At 35.4% G+C, this 10,272-nt stretch overlaps 1 protein-coding gene across 5 annotated transcripts in view; it reads right to left on the bottom strand.

The window, feature by feature from the left end:
* Gulp1 (GULP PTB domain containing engulfment adaptor 1) overlaps window positions 1–10,272 on the bottom strand; it is a 328,175-nt gene that overhangs the window by 145,453 nt on the left and 172,450 nt on the right. For all 5 annotated transcript variants that reach the window (XM_029564762.1, XM_029564763.1, XM_017798836.2 and 2 more), the window contains one exon: window positions 2,475–2,545. In XM_029564762.1, coding sequence (XP_029420622.1) covers window positions 2,475–2,502 — 28 coding nt within the window. In that variant the 5' untranslated portion in view covers window positions 2,503–2,545. The remainder of the gene's footprint in view (window positions 1–2,474; window positions 2,546–10,272) is intronic.

Here is a 10,272-nt window from a genome sequence, read left to right on the forward strand (position 1 = left end):
AACAGAAATATAGAAAAAAATCTGTAAAACAAATGCAATAAAATTTACTCTATAATTACGATCTTAAAGTAATTTTAAAGAGTTTTTTTTTTTTTTTTCCAGAATAATCTCTGAGTAACTCTAACACCATTAGAGCACTTTCAAAGAGTGTCAATAAGGTAACTAGCTAATTCAATCAAATATCAGCAGAATACTGGTGCATAGATTTATTATAAAGAAAAAAAAGTTATGTTTAGGTACTAGATGGTCAGCTCTTTTCCTGAGACTTCCAAGCCACTTAGTAGGACTACTTATGTTGACCAAGTAAACAGAGAATGTATGAAATGAAAAATGAGCTCTTACTGACAGAGGACCTTTTTATTTGTTTGAAATATGATGAACAGTACATATTGACACTAGTTAGGACAAAAACGGTCTGAATTAGATATGCTATGGCTACGGAAGTCAGGGATATTTGAATTCTCTCATAAAATTACAGATTTCCATCCCAAACTAAAATCTAATTAAATAATGCTATTGTTTAACAGCAGGAGCAGAGGCTTTATAAATTCTTCCTTTAACAAATGAGTGTCAGGACTGTTTGTCAAACCTGAGATAAAATTTCTGTTATCAGGTTCTAACTTTGAGGTGGAATAAAATATCAGATCAAGACTTTTCTGACTAGATAATCATTAACTCAAAAATCAAGTGAAAGTGATGGTAGCTCAAAAAGAATGAATTAAAGCCGGAAGTCACCAGTGCTTACATTCCCAACTGTCCCCAGGGCTGTCTTCCCACTGTGTATAAATGAATCAGGTAATCAGAGTAGGACTCCCATTCAGTTGTACTGGACCCTGGTCCCTGAGAGCTGTCAATGAAAACATCATCCAAATCCCCTTCAAGCAAATCCTGAATTCAAATGTGGGGCTTCAGCTTGTAAAGCTTTGGAAAGAACAATTATAAGTATCTATGTATACCAAGAGGTCTAGAAAGGTTATGCTCTTTAAATAAGGTAGTATGAATCAGGTGCTGAGTTATGACTGCAACTAATATTTTACTACAAATACTTCAGTGTATCGTCAGAGGACTTCTAGAACTTGTTACTACTAAAAGGAAACGTTATTTCTCTTTTGGTGTGTGTTTTAAATCAGAAACAAGTTGTAGACATCACAATGTCATTTTGTTTTCTTTTTTCATAAAAATAAGTAGAATAACATTTCTAGCTTCACAGACTTGAAAAGGGTCTTAAAGGTCATAGTATCTAAATTCCTACTGAATACATTGTTCTGCATAACATCCAAGTGTTTTAACTTCTTTGCTGACAAAAATTTAGTAACAAATAATCTCCTTTACTTTCACAGAACTCTGCTGGGATGTTTTTTCCTACATTAAATCAATGACCTAATAATTTACATTTATTTGTCCTTCATTAAACTAAGTCCCGTGGTTTAAAAGATGGTCCTTCAAACAAGTATTGAAAGACATGCCTTGCTGCATCCCAGATTCCCAGCTACATGTCTGTGCAAAGTATTAATGTTATCCTAGTCTTTCTTTGTCCTCTGGGTTACACTGCAATGTGTCGCTTCACCCTCTGCTCACCTTACTTCAGTTGGTATGGTGCTGGCCTAGTGTTCATGGAGCACTGGGTTTGATCCCAAGCACTTCAAAACAATGTGATGCCTGTAATCCTAACAGTTGTATGGGGATCAGCAGTTCAAGGTCATTCTCCTTGGCTACACAGAGAGCTTGAGGATTTAAGGAATACATGAAACTGACTTCTCAAGGGTAGGGGAGCTGGAGTTGGAGGGAAGGAGGGAGAACATACTGAACTTACCTTCATGAAATGGAACAGACTACTAACATTCTAGTCCCTGATTCTGGACTGTTCATTATCCATATGTTAGATAATCACAGTTAATTTTATTATTGGGCCAATTTCTACCCACAACACTTAAGGCACATCTTCCAAATAACAAAGTTATATGAATAATAATAAATAATTAGATTTTTTCTCAGCTCTTGTTTGGCAATTTACAATATCTAATTAAATTTACAGTACAGAGGATGACTAATTGCTCTTTTCCTGCTTTTCTTAATCCTGCCTTACTGCCATCTCTTCCTGTTTTCAGTCATCTTCAAATTTGATTAGCATTATTTAAGTATTCTTTCCCAAATCTTTGGAAGGACATTAAACAGAATGCAGTCCTGTGTCCTATATTAGAAATCCCCTTCCAGAATGAATGATTTCAGATCATTTTGTTAAATTTTACAGCACAGCATAAAATTGCTAGAGAACATATAATTTCATGTATATTGTGAGCTAAGTATATTAACTCTGCTCTTTAACTGGAATAAAACCAAAGCAGATTAATCATCAATACATGCAGATATGACTTTCTCTAATAAAGCTTCATTGATTTGATAAGGGGGAAAACTGTCATACCATTTCTGTTTTATTTTCATATAACATTGATTTGATGTCCAAGTTTTCTTACCTTTCTTCCTGCTAAAAGCACGGTTCATGACGAGGATCTTCCACCTACTCAGTTCAGTGACACCTGGTGACCTGTATGGATGACAAAATATCAAACGTAAATGAGGGACTGTTGACCACCCTCTTGTGTATTAATGGCTTTTTGTATGGATTTTTGAGATAATGCTTTGCTATGCTGCCCTGGCTGGCCTAGCTGTTGCTATATAGTGAAGTCAGGCTGCACATTCCTAGCAATCTGCTTTAGTTTCACAAGTGCTGGAATTCTAGGTATACACCACCACATCCAGCTCTTAGTAGGTAGAAGGCACTGTTCCCAGGGCACTCTCATCACTAAGACTAAGCCTAACGTGGCATGCTACAACCACATCATACATCAATCTCATTATTTAGGCACATATTTTGTCACCTGGTCCTTATGGTACATCATTATGAAAATTTACAGAACTGTTTTTTTTTTTTTGACGATTCCCTCTTCTTGATGTTGTTAATGAAATCCAGTGATTACCTGAGGAAATTATTTCCTCTGTAGTCCTTTCAAGAAGTTGGCTGCATTCTCTGTACAAATAGTACTCTACCCTTCCAAAAGTGGGTATGGTTTCACATTATTCTACTTCTCCTCTCTTTCAAAACCTCTACTGTATTTGAAGATTGTGTCACCAGAATATATTTACAAGAGAATACATTAAAACAGGAAATATAATCTATTGTATAATTTCAAATTTATTTTTTAACTATTCCCTAAAGGCATAGTTACTTGGTGATTATATACTAGAAAAATAAGAAATAAGAGAAAATATTTTTTTTAAAAAACCACAAATAACAGAAAAATAACAATTTATCCAAATGCAAAATTGGATTTTGCTCAAAAATAAAAGTAGCTAATTACTACAGTTCTTTAATACAAACATCAAATTAATACATCTTATCCTTGCTGAAGCCCATAACTGACAGAAATTTTCAACAATAGCTTATGAAAAATAAAAATGGAGGATAATACTATGTAATTTTTAAAATTCATGAAAGTAATAATAGTAGGACTTAAATTAAAAACAATACAATCTGTGGAGTACATAAAAGCACAGATAAATGAATGTAGTAAAATTATATGATATTAGACAAAGTGATTCATGCCTGAAATCCTAGCTTGGGAGGCTAAGTTAGGAGGACTGCAAGTCAGAGGACAGCCTGAGCTACACAGAAAAATGCTGCCTCAAAAACAGCAAAAACCAAAGAGGGTTATATTGATGTAGCGACAACAGGATTCTAAAACTCCAAAAGGGCTTTTGCTTTCATGGAAAATGCATAGCTATAAATGTTATTAAGTATCAGACAAACCACTATTTTATTTTAATGTGTGTGTTTATGCATAGTTGTGTATGCACTGGAGCATGCGTGTACATGAATATACATACAATGTGTATACATAAATGAGTTCACAATGTGTGAGCATGCCTAGAGAAGCCAAAGAATTGTCTCAGCTGTCATCCCTTAAAACGCCATTGACTTCAGGGTTCTGTTGTTGTTGTAATTGTTGATATTGTTTGTTTTGTTTATTTTTTTGTTGTTGTCTGTTTTGTTTTATTTTTGAGTCAGGATCTGTTAGTGGCCTGGAACTCATCAACTAAACTAAGAGGTAGTCCCAGGGATCTACCTCTCTCCCTCAGTGGGGCTAAGATTAGAAGCACATGCCACCATGCCTAGCCTTTTTATATGGGTTTGGGAGACCAAACTCAGGTACTCCTGTTTATGGGCAAGCACTTTACTGAGTGGGCCATCTTCCAAGCCACTAAACTATTCTTATAAAATAAGTAAGTAATAATTTCAATATGTATGTCACTAATTCATTTATCCAATATTACTGTAAACTTTTTGTAAGACACATCAGGTGTGTACTATGTTAATATTTTCTATTTATTTAATGTATTATTTATTAGTAATACAAGTATTAATGTGCTTTTAAAATCTAGATAATAAAATTCATTTAGTTATAATTTAATGTTTTTTAAAAAATATAAGTTCAAAAATAATGATTAAAGAAGCAGACAAGAAATTGAGAGGAAGATGGGGGAACATGGAAGAGTGGAGGGGGATGGAAAGCCGTGGAAATAATGCAATGACTATACTCATGCATGATATTTACAAAAATTAAAAAACTGAAGAGAAAGGCCCATGTCAACTGATTTTATTTCAACTTACAGTATAATGTAAGTATTTCTTTTGGGACAAAAAATTCAAAGACACTCTTTCAGTGACTGCAGAAACAAATACATTATTTCTCTACTAAATATTTAATTTTTAATTTTTATTTTATGTGCATAAATGTATTACCTGCATGTTTGAAAGTGAACCCATGTTGTATAATGCCCATGGAGGTCAGAAGCGGGCTTTGGGTTCCCTGGAATTGGAGTTAAGGATGGTTGTTAGCTGTCATATGGGTGCTGGAACTCAAACCCAGGTCCTCTGCAAGAGCAGCTAGTGTTCTTAACCACCAAGCCATCTCTCCAGCCCCATGTTTTTTTCTCTTTTTCTGACAGGGTCTCCCTGTAGCCCTAGCTGACCTGGATTTGCTATGGACACCAGGCTGGCCTCAAACTCACAGAGTTCTGTCTGCCTCTGCTTCCTGAGTGCTGGGATTAAAGGCATGCACCACCATGCCTGGCTTGCCCCATATTTTTAAGAAAATAACTTTTATTTCAAATATTTAGCTAAAGTATATTTAGGAAAGGAATGTATAGATTTACTTTTGTTATTTTTTCATAAAATAGTATATAGAAAAACTTTCTAGCTCTAGAAAAATTTTATTACTTTATAATTTTGAGAATTTCATTCATGAGAACTGTATTTACATCATTTCCACCTGTTTTCCTCCCTACAACTCTTTCCATGACTGCCCCAACAATCTTTCTCAATTTCATGCCATCCTCTTTTATAATTATTATTCTTACACATATAAACAAATGTGTACATATATTTATAATTATTTATATAACCTACTGTACCCATTTAATATTGCTTTTATGCGTATGAGTTTAGGGATGGCAATTTAGGATTGGATAAGCTATCAGGGAGCTCATCTTGAGGAGAAGACTGATTCTCCCTCTCTCAGCAGTCATTAACTTCCTGAAGCTCTTCTTCAAGGGTAGGTCCTTGTGAAATTCCCCCTATTGTTGTTGGCATGTCAACTGGTGGTGTTGTTTTGCATGCCTTGTTTAAACAATCTTATTGTTGAAATTTTATGGGTGCAATTTCCCTGGAGTGTCTAGAAGTTGCTAACTAGCAGTAGGCATCTTAGTCCTCTGGTTCTTTCAGTCTTTCCACCCCATCTTTCAGGATATTCCCTGAACCTTAGGTGTAAAGATTGCATTATAGACTACAGGCACCCCAAGGTCACTTATTTTCCATTTTCCATTTTAAACAGTTGTGGATCTTTGCAGCAGTCTATTTTAATGCAAAAATAAAAAATAAAAGCTTTATCGATGATTGGTGAGAGCTACATTTATCAGTGAGCATAAGGCTAAGTTTAAAATTACATTAGTTTAGGAATAAGGCAGTAATAAATTCTCCTCTAGGGTCTAAGCCTGTTCTATTAGAATAGTTGGCTAGGTTTAAAATACCAGACATGAATACCTTCCTATTGAAAGATCCTTAAGTCTAATTAGACAAGCTGATGGGTAATAAGAGGAAAAAAGAGGGAAAAAAAAGAGATAAATAACACTTTTGCACTTTTTAAAAAATGTAAGTCAGTGAGGTAGTTTTTCAAAACAGTAAATTTTAGATCCTGAACTAAATTCACAGTTCAAAATAAACTAAAATAGGGGCTATTAGAACCCAGCAGTCTGTAGTGGGCAACAAAGTTTCCTATGTTCTACCAGGATAACTCAGTTCATTACTGACAAGCTTCTAGATTTAATTAGTGTCTGTTTTAAAGGTATTCTGCTTAAATCCCCCAAATACAAGACACTTTACAAATTTCTTCATTGATTTTATGCCTGTAAATTGCAAGAGGCTTTGTACTTACAGATAAATACTAAGTATCACCAAGAAAACCAAGTAGTACGCAAACAGAAATTTCACACAAACAGAAATTTCACAGTATCAGGGAAAATGACATAATATCTATCAAAACTATTTGTTCTTTCCAAGGTATATGATATAGGAAGCACTATGCCAAGTATGGCAAGATAAAAATAAGTTTGACATGGTCCCTTCTTTGATATACTTAACCATCTTTGGAGGTAGGAGAGGATAGGTATGGGGTTCTGTGAACAGGGCTAATCCCTACAGAAGGTGAGCATGCAAGGATGAAGTGTAGGATGACTGCTTTGTTCCAGGGAAAAGCTTAAGAAAAGATATAAGTAGTAATTCTGCAATTTTGGTCAAAATTGAAGGTGTGAAGAGAAAAGAATGTCTCGGGCAGAAGGGCCCAATGTATACGGTTCATACTGATGATGTGCATGGATGTCCTGGCCACACTGATAACCTTCAGAGAACCATCCACTCTCTGTGAGGCTCCCTTCTCCTCCTCTGCAACATTCTTGGTGAGGGCATAGAACAGCCCGACAGGAGCATCTGAATTCCTTGTAATATGGTCAGCTCCTGAGAAGGTGTACATGTGATAAAACTTGAATGCATAACAACCAGAAACACCAGGTTTGTGCGAGAAAATAAAAAGGGCCAGCATTCCCTCCAATGCTGAGAATCAAGTCAACAGATGACACAGACAGTCAACAGTCTTTCACGAATCAAAAATAAAAATAGTAATAGACACTCCATCCTTCCTGACATTTAAAGTTATGAAATTTAAACTGTTTTTTTGTGGTAGTAACAGTTTCTTTTCTAAGAGGATTTTGGTAGGCATAGCAAAACTCATTTCCACAGCTGTAAGTCTTCTCATTGTACAGTGTGAATCTCGGCCAACGTTGGCTTATCAAACCTCTGCTGGCATATCAAACCTCTGCGTAGAGAAAGGGTAACTCAGACAGGCTTCTTGTTCTTTGTATGAACCTGGAAGTGGCGCCACCCCTCAGTCTCCAGGAAGAGGATGTTTATGGTTCAGGTCCTTAGAACTTTAACAGTGAAAGGCTGCCTAGGTGTACTGTGATTCCCAATTTGCCAGAGCAATCTCTTTCCTGTCAACATAAAATCTGTCCTAGTATATGAAATTCAGTGTCTATATTATTCTGAGTTAAACTTTGACAGCTCTGGCAATGTATTCCTATAGTTAGATGAGGGTGTTATTTATTTATTTTTTATAACTGTTTTCCAATGTCAAGTAAACTTTTTTTCTGCCTGGGTTTTCAGCATGCTATTGTGTCTTTAGTGAAAGTCAGTGGCCTTTCTCAAAAATGAAATAATTACGTAGTAAATAATAAGTAAAATATTCTCAAAGATTAATGAAACATTTAATAGGATATAAGATTACACTGAAACAAATATTTACAACATAATATGCAGACCTAAAATACAACCTATGTTTACTTGCATTTTGAACTCCAGACATTGAAAACCTTTGTAGAAATCCGAACAAATATTTTACTGCTTTGAAGTTATCATAGCTATTTTACTGTAAATACACACAAACACACACACAGACACACACACACACACAGACACACAACCCTCCAGTTCTTTTCACTTTATTTCAATTGCACAGACCAGCACCAAATTTTTTAAGTCCTGCTGCTTTGGTCTTTTTACCAAACACCTCTATATCCATGTTCAGTTGTGAGCCAGAACTTAATTTAATTACAGAAGTAATGCTGTATAGGCAAAACTTCTAGAATCCTTTGAAAGACTAGAGTAAACTGTATGACTATGTAATTAATGTCATAGAATCTAAAACTCAAGACTGTAGATTTTAAGTCTAAAGTATGTGAAATACACACTGCTTAAAAAGTCAGCTGGCCTCCACACACAAAGCAACAGTGCATCACTCACTCTCCCCAGAGAAAGCTCTTCTTGCAGCAGATGGCGATTAACACAGAGACACACACACAAACGGTTAATGTGCAGAGAATAGAGACTGCAAAATGCTCAACCCTAAATAAGACATCTATTTTGCACTTTCTTCTCCCAAGGCTCAGGGATCATTGTGAAAGAAGGGGTTAAAAATATTGCAAGAGCCAAAGATGGTAGATGAATACGAGGAAGCTGTTGTCTGAACACCATCGGGTAGTTGCACATATGAATCAGCCAGGCTTCTGACAGCTGTGCACAAGATCTGTTCATACCCAAACTAGACAAAGTCCCAGCATGGATGAGAGGTGGTCAAGAAGCCCAAGCCCTAGCTGAGGATTTATTGGCAATTGACAAATGCTAGGAGATGAAGAATTAGTTTTCCTTATTGGTATAAAGCCTGGTAGATTGACCAGACCCATGCCCAGCACATGGGAAGCACAGATTAGACTCAATAGGCCTTAAAAAGAAGACAAATAATAATACATGGCATGAGGTGGGGGCGGGGGATAACATGACATGAGGTGGTGGGTGGGGGGGATAGCAAGGTGGTGTTGGAGCAACATGGAGAAATTCTGAATATAATCAAAATACATTGTATGAAATTCCCAAATCAATAAAAATATTTGAAATAAGAAATAGTACAGACTCTTCTGTTTCAAATATTCCACATTTGGGGTAATTCATCTGAAAGAACTTGATGTTTAAATCTCTTGATTTAATGTGAACATTGGCAATTTTAAAAGTGACACAGTTTTTAATCAAAATAAATTCTAAATAAGATAAACATATAGATTATCATTCTTCTGAATTATTTGGGATTTCTTTTTCATTTAATAGAATCACTTTATTGTAAAGAATTCACAAATAGGAGATGGAGAGATGGCTCAGCAGTTAAGAGCACTGGCTGTTCTTCCAGAGGACCTGGGTTGGATTCCCAGCATCCACATGGCAGCTAACAACTGTCTATAACACAAGTTCCAGAAGCTCTGTCACCCTCTTCTGACCTCCGTGGGCATTGCATGATATGGGTGTACTTGCATACATGCAGGCAATACACTCATAAAAAATAAAAATAATAAATATTTTAAGAATTCACAAATAAAAATACAATGTAATCAGATCAAGGTAGCCAGTCAAACACTTGCTTCAGAATGGCCATTATAATGTATAGAAGGTCAGACATGTACAGGTTTGGGACTGGGCAAGTGTTTGAGATTACTCTCTTTGATGGCTCTTATAGCAGCCCCCCAAAACACTTCTCATGTATCTTAACCTGATGTCTGGAATAATGGAAAACATTTCCCCAGGATGACATTAAGGCAGATAGGGAAGGAAATCTTCAGAAATTCACACAGGGAAAACATGCTGTGGAGAACAAGGTTGGGCATTACTATAAACATCATGAGTAGGACACAGTAAATAAATAGCTTCTGCTTCTGCCTCTACTAGGATGCCCTGTCCCTTTTAAAATTTTTTTTTTTAATTTTTAAAAATGATTTATTTAATAACAACATACTTAGAAGAAGCATATCATTACAAGACAATTGACATATTCAATAACGTTTTCCTGAGGTAGGATGCATCTCTTTCAAATTTAGCTGTAAATTTTTAGGTTTACAGTTGAATTATTACAGTTATACAATATTGTACTCAGTATAAACCCTATAAGACATAAATTAAATGATGTTTTAACCTTTAAAAAGATCTCCATTTCATTATTAAAATACACAGGTTCATACAGAAAAATTCACTTTTTAAAAATTGTTTAATAACCACATGATTAGAAGCATTTCATTACAGCATTAACATATTCAATAACAATTTCCAGAGCAAAGATGCAT

The sequence above is a fragment of the Nannospalax galili genome, unplaced genomic scaffold (genome assembly GCF_000622305.1).
Source record: "Nannospalax galili isolate Female #2095 unplaced genomic scaffold, S.galili_v1.0 scaffold115, whole genome shotgun sequence".
NCBI classification, from domain to species: domain Eukaryota; kingdom Metazoa; phylum Chordata; class Mammalia; order Rodentia; family Spalacidae; genus Nannospalax; species Nannospalax galili.